Source organism: Saimiri boliviensis, chromosome 1 (assembly GCF_048565385.1).
Source record: "Saimiri boliviensis isolate mSaiBol1 chromosome 1, mSaiBol1.pri, whole genome shotgun sequence".
Lineage (NCBI taxonomy): Eukaryota > Metazoa > Chordata > Mammalia > Primates > Cebidae > Saimiri > Saimiri boliviensis.
In genome coordinates this window covers 206,976,054-207,001,566 of record NC_133449.1, presented here as the reverse complement: position 1 = coordinate 207,001,566, position 25,513 = coordinate 206,976,054, and the positions used below count along the sequence as shown (strand labels likewise).

General features: G+C 32.3%; 1 protein-coding gene and 1 pseudogene across 22 annotated transcripts in view; one reads left to right on the top strand and one right to left on the bottom strand.

The window, feature by feature from the left end:
* PPIP5K2 (diphosphoinositol pentakisphosphate kinase 2) overlaps positions 1-25,513 on the top strand; it is a 78,208-nt gene that overhangs the window by 27,876 nt on the left and 24,819 nt on the right. For 12 of the 22 annotated variants that reach the window (XR_012512954.1, XM_039468005.2, XM_074383054.1 and 9 more), the window contains 16 exons: positions 316-437; positions 1,709-1,810; positions 2,874-2,960; positions 3,691-3,766; positions 3,856-3,965; positions 4,911-4,996; positions 7,406-7,531; positions 7,670-7,791; positions 8,373-8,555; positions 14,415-14,556; positions 15,306-15,529; positions 20,548-20,675; positions 21,249-21,363; positions 24,243-24,287; positions 25,047-25,154; positions 25,244-25,360. Coding sequence is in view for 21 of the 22 variants with exons in the window: in XM_039468005.2 (XP_039323939.1) it covers positions 316-437; positions 1,709-1,810; positions 2,874-2,960; positions 3,691-3,766; positions 3,856-3,965; positions 4,911-4,996; positions 7,406-7,531; positions 7,670-7,791; positions 8,373-8,555; positions 14,415-14,556; positions 15,306-15,529; positions 20,548-20,675; positions 21,249-21,363; positions 24,243-24,287; positions 25,047-25,154; positions 25,244-25,360 (1,893 nt within the window). In the remaining variant the exon portion in view is untranslated. The remainder of the gene's footprint in view (positions 1-315; positions 438-1,708; positions 1,811-2,873; positions 2,961-3,690; positions 3,767-3,855; positions 3,966-4,910; positions 4,997-7,405; positions 7,532-7,669; positions 7,792-8,372; positions 8,556-14,414; positions 14,557-15,305; positions 15,530-20,547; positions 20,676-21,248; positions 21,364-24,242; positions 24,288-25,046; positions 25,155-25,243; positions 25,361-25,513) is intronic. The other 10 variants (XM_039468006.2, XM_039468004.2, XM_039468001.2 and 7 more) reach the window with 3 other exon arrangements.
* LOC101033831 (ATP synthase peripheral stalk subunit d, mitochondrial pseudogene) lies at positions 13,355-13,822 on the bottom strand (annotated as a pseudogene).

Here is a 25,513-nt window from a genome sequence, read left to right as displayed (position 1 = left end):
AAAAAGTTTTAAAATTAAATGTTAATTGAAGAACTTTGTGATATATTATTTTTTTGGCCTCTCTAGTCTCTTATGCGTTATTGTTCTACATCTACTTTATGGTATAAGACTTAGTCATATGGCCTCTATAACATATTTTCAGAGTACTCAAGTTACGAATAAGTAATTTCTTTCATTTCTTATTATGAAGTAGACCAATATATAGTAATATGCTTTTATGCATTTATAAAATTTGATATGTTCTGTTAGGACTGGGAAACTGTGAATCTTAATAATTTCAATGAAACTTTAAAGCTTATAACTTATTTTAAATAGCAAACAGTTTGTGGCTTTGATTTGTTGCGGGCCAATGGACAGTCCTATGTCTGTGATGTCAATGGCTTCAGTTTTGTGAAAAATTCCATGAAGTATTATGATGATTGTGCAAAAATACTTGGGTAAGAGTTTAAAAATTTTTCTTTTTACCTTCATATACTAGTTATTCAGAAATCAAATAATGGTTAACATTAAATGGTCAAGTTTTTTAAGCATTCTAGAGTAAGGATTAGTGTTCATAAAAGGACATCCCTCAGGACTATGCCAGATCCTGAATTATACTTTAGCTTATCAAAGACAGATTAATTTATGATTAGTATAGATGAAAACTTTAACTTCTTATGTTTACAAATACTATAATGTATTGATTATTAGTCAAAAGTTTGTTAGAATACCTTATTCTTCACATTTTTGCCATAAAATTATTTTTCTTCTACTTAATGATACGTAACATTCATGGAATAAATAAGCAGAGTAAAATAGAAATACTTAGAATTCATGACTCTTACGTGACAGTTCATTCTACAAGCCTATGTTACTTGATGATATTCTCTTAAGATTATCAAGTGAATGTAAAAGAAATTATTGTAGATAGAAATGCCATTTTTATATTCTTCAAACTGTTTTCTTAATACCTCGATTCAGAAGACTAGCAAGGCAATAACTATTTTTAAGACATTTTGAGGTAGATATGACAAATCCATCAGAGAGTTACATTAAAAAATGTTCGATAATTGGAGCCAGATTTTAAACAGGTCAAGTATCCTTTATCCAAAATGCCTGGGACCAGAGTGTTTTGGATTTCAGGTTTTCAGATTAAGAACATTTAACCCATAGTATGTTTCAAAGTTTTACAGACTTACCCTTAAAGTGACATTAGGGAGAGTTTGCTAAATTTTAGCATGAATAAATGCTAAATTTAAACAAAGCCAAAAAGTATTATAATTAAACATTTTTCCATTTTAACCCTATTAGTAAAGTATAATAGTGATTTGTTAAAGATGAATACAATATTTAGAGTTGCATTATAGGTGTTCAATAAACTGATAAGAACTTAGCAGTAGCCACACAAAAGAGTCAATCTTGAATTTCAGAAGGTATGTAATTAGATATGATGTAAATCATAGTTATTTCTTTGAATCCAATGTTGATTTATATCTTAAAACTGAAGTAAATAATCTCAAATTTGTGAAATCCCATTGATGTGTTTAATGCATCAATTTATAACTGCTGACATTTATTTTTTCTTAATCAGAATTGATTCTTTGGGTTATTTTTATGTGATATAATCACTAGATAGTTTAACTCTTATAATTCTCTATCATTGTCATTAAGTACCCAGTTTTGTCTTAAAAATGTACTAATTTTAAATATTTTCTTTTTTGTCTTGAAGAAATATTGTAATGCGAGAACTTGCTCCACAGTTTCACATCCCATGGTCAATACCCTTAGAAGCTGAAGATATCCCAATTGTTCCAACGACATCTGGAACTATGTAAATCTGAATTATTTTCATTTAGAAATTGAGTTTCCTTTGTTGTCTGTGCTATTAGGATGAAAATTAAATTTCTGAATGATTATTAGACACTTTACTGTGTATGATTTCATATGATACAGATCATACATGTTTATAAGGGTCCACTAATTGTTACAAATAAACTACTGAAACATGCCTGGATAATTATAGAATTATTTAATCAAGCCATAAAAATAAAGGTACCAACAGGTGTGTTACTTAAAGGTTCATAGTGGTCTTACAGCTTTTGCTCTCTCAAGTCATATCTTGCATAATTAGAACAGTATTGCCAAAATGTTTCATAAAATTCTATTAATAAAAATTATTCCTTTAAATTTATATTAGTTGACTGAATGCTTTTTATTCACAACTTAGGTATTTATATTACCATGTTAAATATTGTCAGATGTACTAATAGAGGGGGAACTAATTTTGTTTTTAATCAGTGTTTTTCATACTTATTTAACAAAAAAGTGTTCAATACAGTTTTTTCAGGTAGTTCAGTTAGTATCTTGCAGGGTTATGTTCTGCAGCTCACATCTTCGGCAAACACTAGATTATACCTCTTAATTCCAGCATACTTCTAAGATGATTTTATCTTCCAGAAATTTGAGTTTTAAATAGTTGTTCTCCTCACATGGGCAAAATTTGGCAAATACATAAATACATCATGTGAAGTTTTATTTTAATTTAATGAAGTCTCAGTCTGTAATGATCTAATGCTACAGAGCAGATATTTAATAAAGCTCAAAAATTGTAGTTCATCTACTTGTATCCCAGAGTTAATGTAGCCATTTCCAGAGAAGAAAAAGTTATATTCTATTATATAGCTTAATATCACCCCCCTCCTCCAGCTTCTTAAGTTCTTTTTAGTATTTGATTTTATTAAGACTAGATTGTTACAGTATTATTCTTCATGGGAAAGATCTTGAAATGGTAAAAGATGGCCCTAAATAAATGACTAAATTTTCATATTAATCTGAATTATACAACACAAATCTTTTTTAGAGAATTAAGAACATAATATATTTTTTCATTTTAGGATGGAACTTAGATGCGTCATAGCTGTTATACGTCATGGGGATCGAACACCAAAACAAAAAATGAAAATGGAAGTGAGGCATCAAAAGTATGTTTTAAGATAAATACTTTAACATGCATGATATAATTTTAAGATTTCTGATAAGTGGTCAACTCTTTTGATTAATACATCATATAGAAAAACTTTTATCTACCATCTCTTGGCCATTTATATTTAAACCAGTGGATGCGTACAAGCTTCATTTAAAATATGTTCATTAGTATCTAAAGTTATTGTGGCAATATTCATAAGTATCAGTCAGCTCTGGCTTTTATTTATTGTTATAAAGGTGTTCTATTTAATCTTTGCTTATCATTCTCTTGTATTGCGTTCTAAGAGTCAGTAATCCCTCAGCCCTTTAGAAGAAAATTAGTAGAATGGAAGTTTCTGTTATTTCTATCCATTGTTTGATTTGGAGATGATAAATTTTGAAAACCTGAGCCATTATGTATGTGTTGACACAAGTATTTTTCAATGTGTATGCAGTGACTTCAGAAAATATATAATATTTTGAATTAATTATATATTTGGTTTCCATGAAAAAAACTTCGAAAAGTAATACAGTGATTATTAGTTTGGTATCATTTAGGAAAGTACTAAGTTTCATCAGTCAAAGTTGAGGAGCAACATGTATAGTGAAAGAAGAAACACAGTACTTGAAATCCATGGATCCTAAGTTCTAATACCATAGGTCATCATTTATTATTTGTTAATTTAAAAATATGTTGGCAATGTTAATTATTGCAAGAGACTAACAGTGCTCTGTCTTTTTTATAAGATTTTTTGATCTTTTTGAAAAATGTGATGGATATAAATCAGGAAAATTAAAACTCAAAAAACCGAAACAGTTACAGGCGAGTATATTTGCTTTCTTGTTGAGTTTTAAGTTTTTTTAATGGTGAAATTACATAAAAATTAAATTTTTTGTTAATTTATTTTATAGGAAGTGCTAGATATTGCACGACAGCTTCTTATGGAGCTGGGGCAAAATAATGATTCTGAAATTGAAGAAAACAAGTCAAAACTTGAACAACTTAAGACTGTATTAGAGATGTGAGTAACTTTTTGAAACCGTTAATTGCAGTACTACATTACTTTCTTTTCTTTTTTATGTATGTGATTTTCCATTTTAATTGCTTTCACATTCTGATCTTTTTACTCTTTATATTACTATAGTTGGGGAGACATGAAGCAAAATCTAATATGAAAGAAATAGATAATTCTATTGAAGGTCTTAGTTTTAGTTTTATTTTTGGTGAGAAGATTAAATGAGGACATCAAACTTGTGTCTTCTGCAAGATACTGCTTAGAATCAGGGCCACATTGCTAACTTGACCACAGATTCATTGTAGTTTAAATATAAAAAATTCGAACTTTTCCTTAATCATGTAAAATGGATACCCACCAATATTCCTATTATAGCTTTACATTTTTAACCTCTTATAATCGTATTTTCTTTATTTTTAGACACATGCATCTGTATTTTTACATATTTCTGTACTTTAGCTCTTCAGAGTTGTCTTTTTTTTTTTTTTTTTTTTTTTTTGAGACAGAGTCTTATTCTGTCACCCAGGCTGGAGTCAGTGGTACCATCTTGGCTCACTGCAACCTCTGCCTCCCAGGTTCAAATGATTCTCATGCCTCAGCCACCCAAGTAGCTGGGACTACAGGTGCATACCACCACGTCTGGCTGATTTTTGTATTTTTAATGGCGACAGGTTTTCACCATTTTGGCCAGGCTGGTCTCGAACTCCTGACCTCAAGTGATCTGCTCACCTCAGCCTCCCAAAGTGCTGGATTACAGGCATGAGCCACGACGCTCAGCCATTTAATTTTTAGAAAAATTTAATGTGGTTAGAATGATTATATATGGCATTTTTTTTTCTGCTAGAATGTTTTGAAGAATTAAACAGGCATGTATAAGTAGAAAGGAGCATTAATATTTGAGGATTAATTTTTCTCTTCATGGTCTATTCTGTTTGTCATTTTATTTTTCAGGTATGGTCATTTTTCTGGAATAAATCGTAAGGTTCAGTTGACCTATCTCCCTCATGGTTGTCCTAAAACATCTAGTGAAGAGGAGGGTATGTCATTCTTAATGCTTATACAGTAGTTTTACTTATATATAGTAACTAGCTGGTCACTGTTGATTACCTTTGGACCATCTTTTGCTTAGTAGTTTAGGGACTGGCATGGTGAGAAACATAAAGTAGAATTATCTTAGCTGTGTTTCCTTTTCTTTAAATAAAGGATAGATTTTTTTTTTTTTTAGATTACCTATTCTTTAAATAAAGGATACATTTTATTATTCTGAAAACTACATAGGACATCCCTTTAACTGTGGGATTGTTTCAGAAAATTTATGTATTTATAACTAAGTGTTATTTAATGGGCCCCTTACATCACCTTTTGTATAACTAAGTGTTATTTAATGGGCCCCTTACATCACCTTTTGTTAGAGGAGGGGCAGAGTATGTAAGAAGAAAGTTCAAGAAGAACAAAAAAACTTTGAAAAAATATACAACTAAATATATCCTGTTTCTAAAATAAATGGATATTTTCCTCCACCCAGTAAACCAGAATAAGTCTTTAAACAAGTTTAGTCTCCTAAGAACAGTCAGCATACAAGTTCATAAATGCATTTACCTTTCAAAAGAGAAGGGTAGGGATTGTGGAAGTCATTCATAGAGAAATGCAGATGGCCAATAAAATAATAATGATAATAATGATAATCTTTCTTGCCTTTCATCTTGGCAAAGTGTTTTCTTCATTTCTGTTTTAAACTGATAATAAAGACTGCTGATAAGAATTCATTGAGACAGGATTTCAGTTTACTAGTAGAATTATAAATTGGCATAGTTTTTTGAAAAGTAATTTGGCAATTTATCAAAAACTTCAAAAAATGTTCTTATGCTTTCACCTTAATTCTGCTTATCAGAATCTATCCCAAAGAAGTTATCAGATGTTCAGGGAAAGATTAATCTAGAGGGATATTCATAGTGATATTACTTATAGTAGCAAAAATTAAAATGATGATTATCTTAAATACAGACACAAATTTATGTTAATCTTTATACATTTATTTTAACATTTGATATATTGCTCTTATCACACTTCATGGCTAATAGTAATACAGGTTAATTTTCTATATCTTAATCTTTATGATCAAAAACATTCTATAAACTAACAATTTTAAAAAGTTACAACTAACTTTTCTTCCATGAAATAATATTGGTTTACATGGCCAAGCTCATAGAACTGCTAACTAGCCGCAGGGGAAGGGGTGATTTCTTCTAATAGTAATGCAGGTTAATTTTCTATATCTTAGTGTTTATGATCAAAAACATTTATAAACAAACAATTTAAAAAGTTATAACTAACTTTCCTTCCATGAAATAATATTGGTCTACATGGCCAAACTCATAGAACTGCTAACTAGCTGCTGGGAAACGGGTGATTTCTTCTCACCTTTAATGAATCATTATTTTTTTAGTGCTTATAATGCTTATTTTTGAATTACTTCTGTTTTCAGAACTACACAGATCTTAAGACCATGAAAAGGAGTAGGACAAAATTAAGTACAGAAACTCATTAACTTACAGTATCTTCTTTGTCCAGGAAAATACTCTGATGTGGAACATGCAAAGATTCCACAATTTCAGATTTAAAAAGCTGCTCTTGATTACCTTTGTTTGCATAAAATTTATCATATTGCATAAAATTTAAATTAGAATAAATGTTAGGCCCTGTCATCTTACATCTTCCTAAAAATGATGTAAATCACCGATTTCCAATCTTAAAAGCATATATATCTGGGGCACGGTGGCTCATGCCTTATTCCCAGCCCTTTGGGAGGCCGACGTGGGTGGATCACTTGAGGTCAGGAGTTTGAGACCAGCCTGGCCAACATGGTGAAACCCCATCTCTACTAAAAGCACAGATATCAGCCAGGCACACACCACTGCACTCCAGCCTGGGTAACCAAGCAACGCTGTCCCAAAAACAAAAACAAACAAACCATACATATCTTCTTCACTTAAACTAATATATTTTCCTTTATGGGACAGCACTGCAGAAAGTGCTTGATAACAAGATAGATAAAACCTGGATTCTGGCATAAGGAGCTATTAATCCAGCAGACATAGCACAACTAAATTAAATACATTGAAGAAATTACTATGAGATCAGGAAAGGGAGAAACAATACATCTCTGAAGAAAATTGGGAGTCATTTTTCTAAAGTATGAGAGAGATTTTCAGATTTCAATAAGATTTAAACAGGTATAGCAATGGGGTATTCCTGATAGAAGCAACTGTGTATAAACAGCATTAGGGAGCATATATGCAATAGCATTTAGGGAACAAAATATTTTACATGTGATGTGGGCCATACTTCACTGCAAAAAGAGAGCACAGAGAAAAAACGAATCTTAAGACAAGTCTGTTTAAAGAAATAAACTTAACATTTGTTTTATTCATTCATATGTATTATAGATAGCCGAAGAGAAGAACCATCTTTACTTTTGGTTCTAAAATGGGGAGGTGAATTAACTCCTGCAGGCAGGGTCCAGGCTGAAGAACTTGGAAGAGCTTTCAGGTGTATGTATCCTGGAGGTCAAGGTAAATCTTAGAGTTTTCTTTAATTTGACTAATTTCATAAATTGTATTTTGAAATGCTCGTTTGTGATATCATGAAATATTTATAGAAACACAGTGAAATGAAAATATAGCTGAAGTGATTTGAGGATTTTTTTTCAGGAGATTATGCAGGATTTCCTGGTTGTGGTTTACTTAGATTACATAGCACCTACAGACATGACCTCAAAATATATGCCTCTGATGAAGGACGAGTCCAGATGACTGCAGCTGCTTTTGCAAAGGTATGAGTAATTTTTTTTTTTTTTTTTTTTTAGAATTATTAGAGTTTCAATCTAATATTACATCTTAAAACATTTTTGGTTGGGCGCAGTGGCTTACACCTGTAATCCTACCACTTTGGGAGGCTGAGGTGGTCAGATCACTAGAGCCCAGAGTTTGAGACCAGCCTGGGCAACATAATAAAACCCTGTCTCTACAAAAAAAAAAAAAAAAAAAAAAAAAAAAAATTAATTACCTGTAGTCACAGCAGTTCAGGAGGCTGAAGTGGGAGGATCACCTAAGTCCAGGAGGTCAAGGCTGCAATGAGCCAAAATCACACCACTGCACTCTAGCCTGAGCAACAGTGTGAGACCCTTGTCTCAAAAAAACAAATTTTTTTTTTTTTTAACTAAGGCAATATTTAAAAATTCCATATTTGGAAATTTCAAGTAAAACCCTCAAATGACAGTAATGAACTATACTATTAATAAAGTTTATTTACTATAAAACTTACCTTATACTTTATGAAAATCAGTATGTAACAAAATTATTATTTTACATATTAATTTTTAAAATCTGTGTTTTCTTTATTTGATATGCTTAGGGGCTTTTAGCTTTGGAAGGAGAGCTTACACCCATTCTTGTTCAGATGGTGAAGAGTGCAAATATGAATGGTCTTTTGGATAGTGATAGTGACTCTTTGAGCAGTTGTCAGCAACGTGTGAAGGCAAGGCTTCATGAAATACTTCAGAAAGACAGAGATTTTACTGCTGAAGATTATGAAAAGGTGGGTCTTAGCAAACTCTTTTATATTGTGAAACATCACATGCAGAAAACCGAAAAGTGCATAAAACATAAATGTAGAGCTTACTGTGTTATAAAGCAAATACACATGTTATCACCCTACAGATAAAGAAATGGAACAACTCTGGCTTCTGTATGCCCCTTCCCAATTGCATCCTGTTCCCTACCTCCTCAAAAAAACTACTATCCTGACTTTTTATGTTCTTTGCATATACAGAATACTTATTTGGAGAATAAGTATAGTCTCTAGCCAGTCTATTCTTATTTTTGGCTTACTATTTTACTCTTCACATTTATCTGCAATCCAGATAAAGTTCACTTTTGTGTGTGCTATGAGCTAAAAATATCAAGGTTGATTTTTCCCCTGCAACTCTATGTATATCTGGGTATCCCAGCAGAACATACTGAAAAGACTGTTCTTTCCCCTACACAGAAGTACCATCTTTATTATATATGGGTGATCGGTTTCTGGATCCTGTATTCTGTTTGTTGATCCTCATGCCAGTGAATAATACTCCCCAACACCACCCTGGATCCTTCTTCAAGTGTTCTTGGATTTTTTTTTTTTTTTTTTTTTTTTTTTGCATTCTTAGGTACATTTTCAAATAAGCTGGTCAAAAATACTGTTGGGATTTTTTATTTAGGTTGTGTTATACATGTAATTGGTGCAAATTTACACCTTTTTCTTTAGTCTTTCAATCTGTGAATGTAGTGTAGCTCATTTATTGAGATATTCCTTAATATCTTTAAATGTTTTATATTTTACAGCATAGAGTTCTTGCACATCTTTATTAGATTTAGGCTGAGGTGATTGATATTATGCAATTATAAATGGTACCTCTTTAAAACTTTTAAAACCATGGTTGATTAGTTTTAGTAGTCCTTTCAAAGAACCATTGTTTAGATTTGTTAGGTCTCTGAGTTACGTGCTTATTTTCCATTTGATTAATTCTCATTGCTTAATATTTTATTTCTTCTACCTCTCTATTTTTATTTTGCTGTTTTTGGATTCTTGAAATTAATAACCCTAGATGGATACTTACTAAAAGTTATTAATGTTCTGTCTTTTACAAAATATGCTCCCTAGGTTGTAAAGTTTCCTTTATGCACTCTTTTGACTGGAGTCATTTATTATATTCATAAATATAAATTTTTCCAATGGAGAAACCGTCTTAAATTCTAGGCTCACTTTCTGGATCACTGACCTTTGAGTTTTGCTTCCATAATTCTTTACTACCTTGTTGTTTCACAGATTCCTTAAAGCATAAGTATAGAAATTCTTTGCTTGAATTTTTACTTACCCTCAGTGGATGTATTAATCCAAACTACCTAGTTCATTATAACCAGAAGTAGAATTGTACTTTATATCTTTTATAATTGTAGAAACTTACTTGATGTGGTTAAATAACTAGCCAAGATAACTGTCAAAACTGGAATGTGGAACTATATTCTTATTGATGACTTTGATTCGTTGTTTAATAAATGGTGTTGGGAAAACTGGCTAGCTATATGCAGAAAGCAGAAACTGGACCCCTTCCTGACTCCATACGCTAAAATTAACTCCAGATGGATTAAAGACATAAATGTAAGACTGAACACCGTAAAAACCCTAGAAGACAACCTAGGCAAAACCATTCGTGACTAAAACACCAAAAGCATTGGCAGCAAAAGCCAAAATAGACAAATGGGATCTAATTAAACTCCAGAGCTTCTGCACAGCAAAAGAAACAATCATTAGAGTGAAGTAGCAACCAACAGAATAAGAAAAAATTTTTGCAATCTACCCATTTGACAAAGGGCTAATATCCAGAATCTACAAAGAACTAAAACAGATTTACAAGAAAAAAAAAAACCCATTCAAAGGTGAGTGAAGGACATGAACAGACACTTTTCAAAAGAAGACATATATGAGAGCAACAAGCATATGAAAAAATGCTCATCATCACTGGTCATTAGAGAAATGCAAATCAAAACTACAGTGAGATACCATCTCATGCCAGTTAGAATGGCGATCATTAAAAATCTGGAGACAACAGATGCTGGAGAGGATGTGGAGAAATAGGAACACTTTTACACTGTTGGTGGGAGTGTAAATTAGTTCAACCATTGTGGAAGACAGTGTGGCGCTTCCTCAAGGACCTAGAAATAGAAATTCCATTTGACCCAGCAATCCCATTACTGGGTATATATCCAAAGAATTATAAATAATTCTGTTATAAAGACACATGCACACGTTTATTGTGGCACTGTTAACAATAGCAAAGACCTGAAACCAACCCAAATGCCCATCAGTGGTAGACTGGACAAGGAAAATGTGGCACATATACACCATGGAATACTATGCAGCCATAAAAAAGAATGATTTTATGTTCTTTGTAGGGACGTGGAGGAATCTGGAAACCATCATTCTCAGCAAACTGACACAAGAGCAGAAAATCAAATGCCGCATGTTCTCACTCATAGGCAGGTGTTGAACAGTGAGAACACATGGACATACAGAGGGGAGCATCACACACTAGGGTCTGTTGTGGGGGAATAGGAGAGGGACAGCAGAGGGTAGGGAGGATGAGGAGGGATAACATGGGGAGAAATGCCAGGTATAGCTGATGGGGGGATGGAGGCAGCAAACCACATTGTCAAGTATGTACCTATGCAACAATCCTGCATGTTCTTCACATGTACCCCAGAACCTAAAGTGCAATTATATATATATATGACTTTAAAATAATTCATTGTAAAGGCATAATAGAATAGTGGTTAAGAGCACCAGTCTGTAGCCAGACTACCTGCATTTGAGTCCTACTCCTTCACGTCCTAGTGGTTTGTTCCTTAAGCAAGTGGCTTAACCTCAGTTCAGTAACCCATCTGGGAAAAGATATCAATAGATGCCTAGACTTATTACATGTAAATAGGTGTTAAGTGGTCAGAAGCATATTTACACATATTAAGAGTGTCAGTAGATTGTCATCAAATTCCATTAAATTAGAGTATTTCTGCTAAATTTTCTTTATGGATAATGACAGCTAAGGTTTAATGGTTTTAACGTGGGGCCAGGCGGCATGGCTCACGCCTGTACTCCCAGCACTTTGGGAGGCCAAGGCAGGTGGATCACCAGAGGTCGAGAATTCGACATCAGCCTGACCAATATGGAGAAACCCTGTCTCAAAAAAAAAAAAAAAAAAAAAGAAAGAAAGAAATGAATAACTAATATTTTTAACATAAATTCTGAATCTACTACCTTCTTGATCTTATTACTATACAGTTCACCCTTGGACAGTGTTGGGTTTAGAAATGCCAATTTCCCTCACAGTAAAAAAAAAAAAAAGGTGTATAACTTTTGACTCTTCAAAAACAACTCCCAAGTTAAGCCTGCTTTTGACTAGAAGCTTTAGCAATAACATGAACAGTCAATTAACACATACAAAGGGTCTTTAAAAAGTTACTGGAAAATGCTCATTATGAAAAATATATATATATACACAAATTTCAACACTTTTTAACACTAAAATAAACTCACATTAACTGGTTATAACATGTCTGAATGGGATTTAGTTTGAGGCACTAATAAGAGTAAAGGCTTCAGTTTGAAGAGAGTTTCTGTAAGGGCAACATGAGTTCTGCTAATATTGAAACAAGAACCAAGAGCAAATTTATGGTGAAGCTTAGTGAAAAAAAATGGGGAAATCATACTTTACAAAAAAGTTATAGGAACAATTTCCCAAAGAAATCACTAGTATACCAATGGATAACTAGTTTTAAGATAGGAGGAGATGATGTCGAAGATGAAGCCTGCAATGGCAGACCATCCACATCCATTTGCAAGGAAAAAATTAATCTTGTTCATGCCCTACTTGAAGAAGACTAACGATTAACAGCAGAAACAATAGCCAATACTGTAGACATCTCAGTTGGTTCAACTTAACACAGTTCTGACTGAAAAATTAAAATTTAGCGAATTTTCTGCTTGATTTGGAGTGCCATAACTGTTGTGCCCAGATCAGTTGTAGACAAGAGCAAAGCTTTCAATGGAAATTTTAAGCAAGTGGGATGAAGATCCTGAAGCATTTCTTTGAAGAATTGTAACAGAAGATGAAACATGGTTTTACCAGGATGACCCTGAAGACAAAGCACAATCAAAGCAATGGCGACCAAGAGGTAGAATCGGTCCAGTCAAAGCAAAAACAGACTACTCAAGAACAGAGGCCATGGCAGTGATTTTTTTGTAATGCCCAAGGCATTTCTCTTGTTGACTTTGTCGAGGGCTAAAAAGCAATAACATCTGCTTATCATGAGATTGTTTTGAGAGAGCCAAAGCATTAGCAGAAAACACCCACAAAATCTTCACTACATAGTCCTTCTCCATCATGACAATGCTCCTGCTTATTCCTCCCAACAAGGACAGTTTTGGGAGGAGATCATTAGGCATCTACCTTGTGGTCCCGATATGGCTCCTTCTGACTTCTTTTTGTTTCCTAATCTTAAAAAAAATTTAAAGGGCACTCATTTTTCTTCAGTTAATAATGTAAAAAATACCCCATTGACATGGATAAATTCCTAGGATCCTCAGTTTTTTAGGAATAGACTAATTGGACTAAATGTCTGGTATTACCGCTTATAAAAGTATCTTGACCTTGACACCTTATGTTGAGAAATAAAGTTTTTTACTTTTATTTATTTATTTATTTATTTATTTATTTATTTATTTATTTATTTTGGTATACTTTTATTTTGAATATCCAGAATATGTAACGTAAGGACCAGAGCCGCCTCCTGTACTCAATTTTATAAATTCTTGATCGGTTGGTGAGGCCAATAGGGATACTTTTGCTTGTCCAATTTGGTTTCTGGGATCATTCAAGTACTCAGGGATCATCTGTTCAAGTGGAATTAATTTCTTAATACTTCTCCATCTGTTTCTCAACCTGGCCTTTGAGAAAGACACCACTCAGCACAAGACTTCACATCTTCTATTTCTTCAGTATCCACCAGGGCAGTATATGGATCCTCTGGTAGAGGAACCTTCAGGGCATTAAAGTTCTCAAAGTCATCCACCAAGCCTGCCTTGGCCACATTGGCCTTGTAGTAAGCCCAGTCAATAGATGGTGGATTCTCAGATAAAGCAGCCACCCTGGAGGTTAGAATCTCATTCCAAGATTTCAGGGAATTAGCAGTGGCCTTTTGGTTTTGGGGTATGATCTCCCAAAATGCTATCCAGTCAATGGTTTTTAGAGCAAGTTTTTCCCCAGCCATCTTGGGATCCTTCACAGACCCCGGCTGCCCACCATCCACAGCCTACTTTTATTTTTTAATTCAATTTTTCCACATGCTTTTTGGAAGTTCCCCAGTATTTTATATTATATATTCCAGTCTTACAATAGAGTGAGCTAGAGAAAAGAAAATATTAAGAAAATTCTAGAGTGAGCTAGAGAAAAGAAAATGTTATTTAGAAAATTGGAAGGAAGAGAAAATATATTTACTATTTCCTAAGGGGAAGTGGATCATCATGGAAGTCTTTGATCTTCATCTTTATTTTCACATTAAGTAGGCTGAGAAGAAGAAGGAAGAGGAGGGGTTGGTCAGTTGTCTCAAGGGTGAAAGGAGTAAAGGAGGTGGAAGGGGAGGCAGGAGAAGCTTTGGTGTAACTTTTAGGGAAAAACCCTGCATATATGTGGTCCTACACAGTTCACATCTGTGGTGTTCAAGGGTCAGCTGTATTTTGAGGTCATTTTAATTTCTGCTATGGAATTATTCTCCAGCTGCTGGAAAGTTTTGTATGTATATGTTGTTCTCTTAGACAGTTAGGTATAACCAGATATAAAATATATACTTTGCTCATTTGTAGCTTACTCCATCTGGAAGCATTTCTGTTATCAAATCAATGCATTTAATTAAAAATCCTGTGAAGACCTGTGATAAAGTTTATTCCTTAATTCAGAGTTTGACTTCTCAAATCAGACATCGAATGGAAGATCCCAAATCATCAGGTAAATGTTCTTCTTAGAGCATAGAGCAGATAAAAGTTACTATTCAATTAAGTACCAATTAAGATTTACCAATCTTAAGAAATCAAGCCTCTCTTGAGCGTTATGTATAGTATGAGTTAATGTATAGCCAGCAAAATAATATTGGCTAAGTTATAGTGGTTTTTATCCATGACAGCATGAAAGAGAAAATAAAATATTCTCATTTGATTATCTTATTATGCAGCATTGCCATATAGTTAAACAGTAAATAGACAGGTTAATAAGAAGGAACAAGCAACAGGAAGGTGACCTGGGCTCTGGCCCCAAAGCTTACTTGGTTAATAACTTAGACAACTCTGGCATCTTGGTTTATTCTGGCAGAAAATGGATCATTTAGACTATTTTGAATGTCTGAGGTTCCTTTCTGCTAAAGATAGTTTGCCTATTCACTTAGTTATGTAAATCTAATAAAAATAGCAGTACAGAAATAGATGAGCTTAAAAGAACTTTGTTATAATTGTTGCTCTTTTTCTTCTTATTGTTATTAAAGTCTATAATATATGGAAAATATCTTTTATAACTCCACTTTCTAACCTTTTGTCTAAGTCTGTAAAAAACATGGTTGCTAATAATGTATGTCTATGGTAACTCCCTAACTTCGTACAGTTGTGTTTTTGAGACTTTAAAAAGTTTCTAATTACTAACATTTTAATATGTATTCTAAATTAGATTTTTAAGTTGCATAAACTAAAAATGTTATGTTGTTTTAGATATTCAGCTTTACCATAGTGAAACATTGGAGCTCATGCTACGTAGATGGTCCAAGTTAGAGAAAGACTTTAAAATGAAGAACGGAAGATATGATATTAGTAAAATCCCTGATATATATGACTGTATAAAATATGATGTCCAGCATAATGGTTCCTTGAAATTAGAAAACACAATGGAGTTATATAGGCTTTCGAAGGCATTAGCAGATATTGTTATCCCTCAGGTAAGTCATTCTTAAGAATCAATTTTTTTTTAATATTGAATAAATAGATACTTTAAAAATGTCTGTTCGTGGATAAAAAGGAGGTAATTGGTTTTTATGTCCTTGGAAAACCAGTAACTTTAAAGAGGAAATTATGTAATTATGAATTTATATTTTAAGCTTCTTATGGTTGTTTTAATCACATTATTTGATTTTCTAATAGTTTGATTACAGTGACTTTTTTTTGTAGACTGTATTTAATAGAGTGGCTTTAGGTTCACAGCAAAATCACACAGAAGGTACAAAGATTTCCCATATGCCCCCTGCCTCTACATAGCGTGTCCTCCCCCGATTATTATTGTCCCCCACCAGAATGGTGCATTTGTTATAACCGATGGACCTACACTGACATATCATCCAGAGTCCGTAGTCCATTAGGGTTCACTCTTGGTATTGTACATATGGGTTTTGGCAAATTTATAATGACGTGTCTGTATCATAGTAGCATAGAGAGTATTTTCACTGCCATATGAATGTAGTAGATCTTTAAAATTTAAGAATTAATACTGTTAGTAATAATATGTGAACAAACTAAACAATGGAAAGCAGTATGGAATAAATAAATTATTGAACACTGTTGTGTGTCTACCATGTATATAATGAAATACGTGGGGAGTAAGACATAAAGATACTTATGGCCTTATGTAAAATTTTTTGCAGCTCTTTTTACTTTATGCAAAAGTATTTTGAAAATAATGTTTAGAGGTCAAGGTATACATAATTGTTCTTTTAGGGGACATGGGTCTTTTCATTATAGGAGAATAAAAATAAAGTTGTAACAAGAATCCAAATAACTAAAATGCAATTAAACAGAATTAGATTGATAATAAAGGGGTAGGTGACAAAACATATTGAGATCAGGAATATGTTAGAAGAGCACAGTTCCAGATGCTGTTTTTGTACCTTCTTTCAACTCAGTACAAGATTATTTGTATATTGTAAAGAGGAAGTTGGAGTAGATCAGATTCCAACTGTGTACTACATCAAGTTTGAAAGCCAGAAAATACAAAATACATAAAAAAAAGATTATGAAAAAAGTTCAAAAAGCCTAACTTACAAATATGTATGTATAAAAATGGTTAAAATAACAGCATCTCTTTCCTAATATTCATAGACAGTACAGGAAAAACTATAGATTTTGAAAAACTGAGAATTCAGACAGTAGTACAACTTACCTCTAGGTATGTGTATACATGTTAACAATTAGCTTGTTTCTTCAACATGAAAGAGAACTATATATTTGTTTGGTCAAATATATAATATAGACAGTTTTAGGTATTACTTTATGAATCTGTGATTTTAAAAGTTATTTTTAAAAGAAGATGAAAATATCTCAGACTTTAAGAATATGTCTTTAGGCCTTAATTACATATACTTAGGAAACAGGACTCATTCCTTCATAATTTCTTTCATTTACCAAGTAAAAAAGGTAAGTTTTATTCTGTAAAAGATAAGTTTTATTTTGCATAATAAGTTTTGGTTTTATAAGTATGCTTTTTAACAATTAGCTCTGAATATAAGACTTTAAGATTATTTATGGAGGTTATAAGCACTTTTCAAGGTAGGCTTTCAATATTTCTGAATGTATCACATGCTCAGAGGCTAAATAAATACACAATCCTTTGTCTAATGTTTAGCATAACCATGTCTGTGCCATTGCATTACTTATTTAATCTCACCCCTCTACTCTTTCCATTATATATACTAAATATTTTACAATTGGGAATGAAAAGTTGGTTTCTAAGAGTTGAGACCAAAAGAAAACTCAAGTGTTAATGGTGTTTTAGATGGTCATTTCTCCTCCTTAGATGGTATATGTATTTCATGTGTATTGTTTATATAGTTAAAGACATTTTTCACCACGTCCTTGTAACTTAAATATTTATAATGAATTTTTTAAAATATCAGAAGAAGCACTAAAGATTAGTATGTTATAAAGGAGTCATCATTTGTATCTCTCAAAGTAATTCTTAAAAGCTCAGCTGTTCTCAGTCTATTACAGTAATTCCCTTTGCTGCAATTAGGTTAGTTCTTCACGATGGTCTGAGAATTTATTTGAAGACAACTCTAAAATTATTTTTCTTGGATGAGTTATTTTTGAAATTGTTTGACTCTTCAGACAAAATTATGCCCAAGTTTACAGAAATCAGTTCTGTTTTTGGTAAATTCATAATTTTAAAAGAAGAGGTCTTTTCATATGCTTTTCTGGAGTCCTGAGATTTTTTTTGTAATTTGAGGAGAGGACAGCTTTGGGTGGTTTATCTTCCTAACTTTTTCATTTGACAATCTTTATTGTAACAGAAACTTTGGAGGTTTTTTTTTTTCAGAGTGTTGAATCAGTTCAATAAATATTATTTTGCTTTGTTACTTTAGCCCTCACAAATCTGAAAACTGTGGACAGAAGGCAGGTATTTTCAGTCACCAAAAAGATAACAATTATAAACATATTTACAGTAATTTATAATGAAATGTGATTTGTAATAAAAAATAGAATTTTGTATACATAGTTCTCAAGCAAATAAAGAGTATTTCAAGCTTCAAGACTTGACTCAGTCAAATAATATAAAATTTTAACTTGTTTAGAATAAACTAATGTAGATTAACAGGGTATCACTGTCTGTGCAAGAGAAATGTATATACATGCATTCTGGTGTACTTCAAAGTGATACTATGCCTTAAAATAACAGTTTCTACTCTTACATTGATTGATTAATTCTTATGTCTATGCTGTGTGAATTATGTAATTGCAATCATAGCTAGGCTTAAGTGATACATAGGATCTGTTTTAGTTATTTTAACAGTAAAACTAATTTTGATAGGTGTTGATGTTATAATAGAATCAAAATTTCACATGTTAACCAGGCTTAAACCTCAGAAAATTGGGTCCCTGGTTTAAAAATAATGCATTATAGCCATGATGGTATGGTGGTAAATAAAAACATTTAAAGACAAAATTTGATGTTAAAATTATCTTAATTGAGATAACACATATTAATTGAAATTTGAAGATGTTTTGTTTGGTTATCTGTAGATTATGAAATGCAAACAGTTCTTTATAGTAGCATTTGCCAAAGAAAGTTCAGTGACATTCTTATTGAAATCACCATAGAAAGTCTTTAAGTAGCTTTATCTGGTATTTTAATCAGTTCTATTTGTGGCACAAATATTGTAACTACATATGAGAACTTGGGTATCTAAAAGTTCTTTGGTCCTAGTTGATAGAGGCAGATGAGCAAATATGTCACTGTTTTGATTAGAGAGATTCCTTGATTATAAAAGTAATCTCTTTGTTATAAAACTAGAAAATACAGATAGAGCAAAAAAATTACTCTAACATTACCAACAAAAGAAAAACATGTCAATGTTTTGGAATATTCTTAAAGGCCTCTTTCCTTAAATTCATTTACATATAATTGTTTCCATAAATGCATATATATAGCAAATACATTCTTTACAAAAAACTGGATCAGAAAAGCATACTATTTTACAACCTAATTTTTTCCTTCATTTAGCCTAAAGAACTTCTTTCCATGCCATTAAAGCTATATATACATTATTATTCCTGATGGCTGAATGGTATGAATATAAGAATAATTAATTTAACTAACTCGTATTTGGAAATCTAGACTTTTAAAATTTGTTTCACTCTCTTTGCACATGTCTTTCCATTCACTCAAGACCATTTCTCTAGCTTCAGAAGCTTTAACCAATTTTTACGCAGACCAGCAGTGTATGAAAATCTATTTTCTCATACCTTGTTAATAACAAATTTTTTAAAAATTATTTCCCTGATGATTTTTTAATTCCAACATTTTTCTTTCATTTACACATAAACACACTGTTGCATATTCACTATTTAGTCGTCTACATTGGCAAAATTATCGAACTAACTTAGCTTTAGTTTAAGGTAAATCACCCCAAGAAGTTTTTTTTTTTTTTTTTTTTTTTTTTTTTTTTTTTTTTTGAGACGGAGTTTCGCTCTTGTTACCCAGGCTGGAGTGCAATGACGCGATCTCGGCTCACCGCAACCTCCGCCTCCTGGGTTCAGGCAATTCTCCTGCCTCAGCCTCCTGAGTAGCTGGGATTACAGGCACGCGCCACCATGCCCAGCTAGAAGTTTTTTTTTCATAGGTCTTTCATCTGTAATCAGTCAGCATTTTCTTTATTAGGCAGTTTTGAGATCTATTGTCTATACTGATGTTATTCCATGTGAATCTTTCTGGAGGTATCTGGTATCAGGAAATAGACTTTAAGTTGAGATATCCTAGAATGAACTTGAAGAGAGAAGGTATGTGTGTTTCTTCCCTCTTCCTTGTTCTCTCTTCTTTCCCACTCTACCCCCACTTTTCTCCCTTCTATCTTTCTCCTCTTTTGCTACTTTGAACTATAATTTTCATTGTAATTACTCTTAAAATTACTATGTTTTCTGGACACTTCACATTATGCTCATTCCTTACAAATCCAATTAACTCATAATGATTATGTCATTAAATTTGATAATTTCATGGAATCTTTGCTCACCGCAAGCTAAAACTTTTAAAATATTGGCCAAAGGTTTTGAAGAATATGTCAGCCTTTTAAATCTTTGACATGTGGAAAGATAAAAATCTCAAGGTTTAATTTTTTTTTCATATATTACATATTGTGCTTTAGCGTTTGTGGCTTTATCCACATTTCTTTTTACATTTAAAACCTTCTGACATAGTGAATACTAGTCATAAAAATTACATTCATCCATTCATTCTCCCCCTTCAGAAATTAATGACTTTTGTTCAGTTCCACCACAAAATCCTTCCAATTATACTTAATAGTTTGAAAATCACACATTTGCAATTGCAAAAAATGTAAACTGGGAGTTATCCAATATTCAAAAAAGGCTTGATAAAATATTTGTCTCTCACTAGACTAATTTAGGAGTGCATTTTTTAGAGTTCTTTGTCATTATATCCTTTTTCTAATGTCATGTGTTTTCTGCTCAGGAATATGGCATAACTAAAGCTGAAAAACTGGAGATTGCCAAAGGCTACTGTACTCCTCTGGTTAGAAAAATTCGCTCAGACCTTCAGAGGACACAAGATGATGACACTGTAAATAAACTTCATCCTGTGTAAGAAACTGTACTGATTATATAAATCTCTAGGCATCTATTTTTACATACTTCAGATTTAAATTATGCCCTAATTTGATGGTCCTATGAAGTAAGGAGTATATCATTGACATACTGTGAAAATAGTATTACCTGGATATTCCTAATAACTTTCAACCTAAGTTATTTTTTGCTCCAGTTTAGAGAAAACTAAGGTGAATGGGGAAGAGGGGATATATGTAATCATTCACATGGGATCATCAATGTCCATTTAGCAGCATTAATGTCTGTGAGCATCTTTAGGTCTATGGCCTCTGTCATTGCTACTAAAGGAGGTAAAATGACCTGTTTACAGTGTACTTGACTAATATTAAGTTCTTTGCTCTCAGAGGTCTTAATTAGTTAGAGTTTGCATCATGTTAGAATAATATGCACTAAGATAAATCCGCTATTGTGGTTGGAAGAATAATAATTTACTAATTATGGTCTTTTACTTCTAGTAAAATTTATTTTAGAAAATAATTTCAATATTTAGTAAGTTTTTTATTATATGGTCATGTTTCGAATTAAATGCATGTCTCCTTTTAATTTTAGGTATTCTAGAGGTGTTCTGTCTCCTGAACGTCATGTTCGTACTAGGTTATATTTTACCAGTGAAAGTCATGTACATTCTTTGCTATCTATTCTTCGCTATGGTGCCTTATGCAATGTAAGTATAATAAGTTATTTCAGTCTAACAAGTGTATTTAATTTTGTAATTAAATCACTAACTGCTATTTTTACTGTGAAATTTTAGTAATTCATTCTTAAGTTTTACTACTTAATGTCATTTTTCAAGGGACTCATATATGTATATGTGTGTGTGTATATATATATATATATATATATATATATATATATATATATATATATATCTCAAGCATTTTGCTAGATTTTAGGGATGAAGATGTTCTCTTCAGAGAAGATCATTTAAGCAAACAATAATATAAAGTGTTTTAGGTGATTTTATAGGCTGGTGGCAGTAAAGAGAAGCCTGGTGAGTTTGAGTCATTTAGGGGTCAGAATTGATGGGACTTTGTGTTTGGTTAGACACTGTGGCACTTACCTACTATTATGTAATGACCTACCAAGACTTAGTGGCTTAAAACAGCCACAGTCATTCCATTTTTATTTTATATTGTTTAGAGGGTTTACTGGGATCAATTAGGAAGTTTCACTTAGGATCTCATGAGGTTATGGTCAGACAGTGGCTGGGACTCATTTATCTCAAGGGTTTTCTCTCCTGTTTGGTGCTTCATGTGGCTGTCAGCTGGGACCTCAGCTGCAGTTGTCGACCAGAACACCTACATCTGGCTTCTTCATGTGACCTGCTTCCTCAAAATAATGCAGCTGAGTTCCAGGAGTGAGCTTCCTAAGAGAGCAAGGTGCAAGTGCATGGCATTTTTATGACCTAACGTCTAAAATCATATAGCATCACTTCTGCTGAGCTCTCTTGGTTGAGGCAATCAGAGATTCATCCAGGTTCACAGGGAGAGGAAATACCCCACATCACTAGATGGGTTGAATGTCACTGTCATATTTTAAGAAGAGTATGTAGAATTGAATGTGTATGTCAGCCATCTTTGGAAAACACAAAATAAGCCGCAGTGATACCCATTGGCCACAATAATTCATACAAAACTCACTTAACACCTCCCTCAGTGCCACCCACTCCACTCAGTACCATGGTATAATAGGGTAATACTACTTGAAGTCCAGAATCTCATCTAAATCAATCATCTCTAAACTAGCCAAAAGATTAGAATGTTTCTTTATTTTTCTGTGCATATATTGGTATATATATCTATGCACATCAGTATACAAAGTGATCTGTAAAATAAAATTATTCAATTTTGTTTTGTTTTAAAAGAAGGGCAGTGAAATATATAGTAATGACTTGGTATATGTCTGTTTCCTAATCAATCTTATTACTGGTCCTTGAGAGTAATTATCAAAGTTACCCAAAGGCTGTTTCAAAGTTCTGTTCCAGTCAAAATTCCAAATCCATATGTTCTTTCTTTTGGTTTTTTGTTTTTTTTGTCCCACTAAAGAATAGCAAAGTAACATCCTTACATAAATATGTGGATTAGTGGGAAAAAATGACCCGTAATTAGCAAGGCAAAAGCTTATATATCCAGGAGTAATGATGGAATTGTTTGTGAGGAGGAGAGGTACATCTCTTACATGGTCCCTTTTCATATATATGGAGGGTATAAAGAGCATAAAGAATACAGGAACTGATAGTAAGCCTATGATTGGAGAATAATAGTAAGTATTGGATAAAATGACATTAGATATGGTTGAAGAGCCAGTGCCTTGTGTTCTGATTGGATTGGGAAGCCATTGAAAGGTTTTAAGCTTTGATTGTTGTGTGGAGAATAGATAGGCGAAAGTGGATATGAGGAAACCAGTTAGAAAACTATTACAATGGTCCAAAAAGATGTCATTTGGACTAGGGTGGGAGTCATGGATCTAGAGCTTGTTGAGCATATATTGAATTCAGGCTGTATTTCTAAAACAAACAAACAAAAAAAAACTGAACAACTTCGTTATTTTAAAAATCAGTGTTGCCAGGGGAAAATAATTACATGTATTTACTAAGGTGAAAATTAAAGTCTATACCAAAATGTTTTGTTTTTATTATCCCAACTTTTATTATCCTTACAAGAATCTGTAAGTAATGTAATTAAAATCTTAGTATATTCCCAGTTGTAATTTTTAGTTATTCAAAATGAACTCAGTAAAATCTTTCTGTAGAATTATTTTTAAGTTTTGTTAAGGAACTAAGATTATGAACAAGACTTCAGGACTATGTATAATGGGGCCTTAATTTTAAAAAATATTTTTGTGGCTTCTTACATATTAATTATGTTCTGAAATTTGCTATTAAATATTACTTAATTTTATCTATTTATTAGAGAAGACCTAGCAAAATCTGTAACTGCAATGTTGAGTTAGCCATTAGATGGTGTTCTTAAAACTGGAGTATCACAAAATCACAAGATCAATTATCTGTTCATCTAATGAAATTTTTCAGTATTTAAATTTACCATTTATGGTAACTTAAATTTAGTGATACTCAGTAATGCTAATTTATGTTTTTATCAGTTTTGAAAAAAATACATCTCTTCACATATTACCTTCTAAACTTGCACACATGCATGTGCACACACATGGAAGTATAATGTCTGAAATAGAAATAAAATACATGCTGAATTTTAAAAAACATACAATCAATGTGTGGTCTTATAATTTGCTTTTTAAAACAAGGCACATTCTGTGCTAAAGTCCATAATATTATATACTCTTATTGTATACAAAAAGGAAATGTTGTGCTTTTATATATTTGTAATGTAGTTATATAATATACAACAAAGGAAATTATCTGTGATGCACGTGTGGTTTAAGTAAATCTTGTTAACTGTTGACTATAGACTTTACTTTGAGTAGTTTTGCCTTTTCAGATAGAATTTTCTACTTTGAATGCTTGTAGTACATGTTCTCTAAGATCCTTTTCAGTTCTGATGCTCTATGATTACATATTTAAAGACCAATGATTCTCAGAATGAAGATGGAGGAATGGTGAAGGAGATGGTAAGATCAATAGAATTTATATATGCCTCCTCCTGCTGATTTTTGAATATCACTTCAGTGTAATTGGGATATTTATTGATAGGCCTATGTTGCATACATGAATGATACAATGGTGGGAAAAAATAGCATTCCTGTTTTAAGATAGTATTCTGTGGTTATGAATATACTAGGTGCTTTGGGACTTAACAAAAGTTAAAAACTGTCTCTTACCCTTACAATTCAGTAGTGTGTATTATATTTCAAAAAATTCTTTATTTTTTGTTTGGTATATGCAGTTAAAAAAAAAATGTTACCACTAGAACTTCTAATACAGGTTATATATCTCTTACCTGAAGTGCTTGAGATCAGAAGTTTTTTGGAATTTGGAATTGCTTTTGGATTTTGGAATATTTGCATTATACTTACTAGTTTAGCATCCCTAATCTGAAAACCCAAAATGATCCAATGAGTATTTCCTTCAAGTATCATGTTAGTGCTCAAAAAGTTTTGAATTTTGGAGCATTTTGGATTTTGGACTTTCAAATTAGGGGTATTCAAACTTGTACTGGTAAGAGATTTTAAAAATATTTTACCAAAACTAGCTTATATACGTTTCTAAGACTTTTAAATGTAGTGCAATTATTTTGAAAAAATGTACATATAATAAGTATTCACTTTATGTGGTATCATTAGGATTAAACAAGCTACCATAGTGACAATAAAGTGGCTTTTAAGTAACACAGTTTGAGAAAATGCTTATCACATATATCTTTTGTTCAGGAATCAAAGGATGAACAGTGGAAACGAGCTATGGATTATTTAAATGTCGTCAACGAGCTCAACTACATGACTCAGATTGTTATCATGCTTTATGAAGATCCTAATAAGGTAAACAGAACTCTTGATTTGTGTTTTTCTGGATATAAATAAAGAGCTTAATGTTTCTAATTTTAAAAATGTTCTGTCATATTTCTTAGGATCTTTCCTCAGAGGAACGCTTTCATGTTGAATTACACTTTAGTCCAGGAGCCAAAGGTTGTGAAGAAGACAAAAATTTACCTTCTGGCTATGGATATAGACCAGCTTCCAGAGAGGTAATGAAGGCAGAACTCTCAGTGTTTAGTTAGTATGATTCTAGATTTTCCTGAGGTTTCTGTAAGAGATTTTTTTATAATGTACTATAAATAGTTCTTATTTTAACGATTGCATAGGAAAATGGCTTAAATTCCTTAAAGTATGATTTGTAT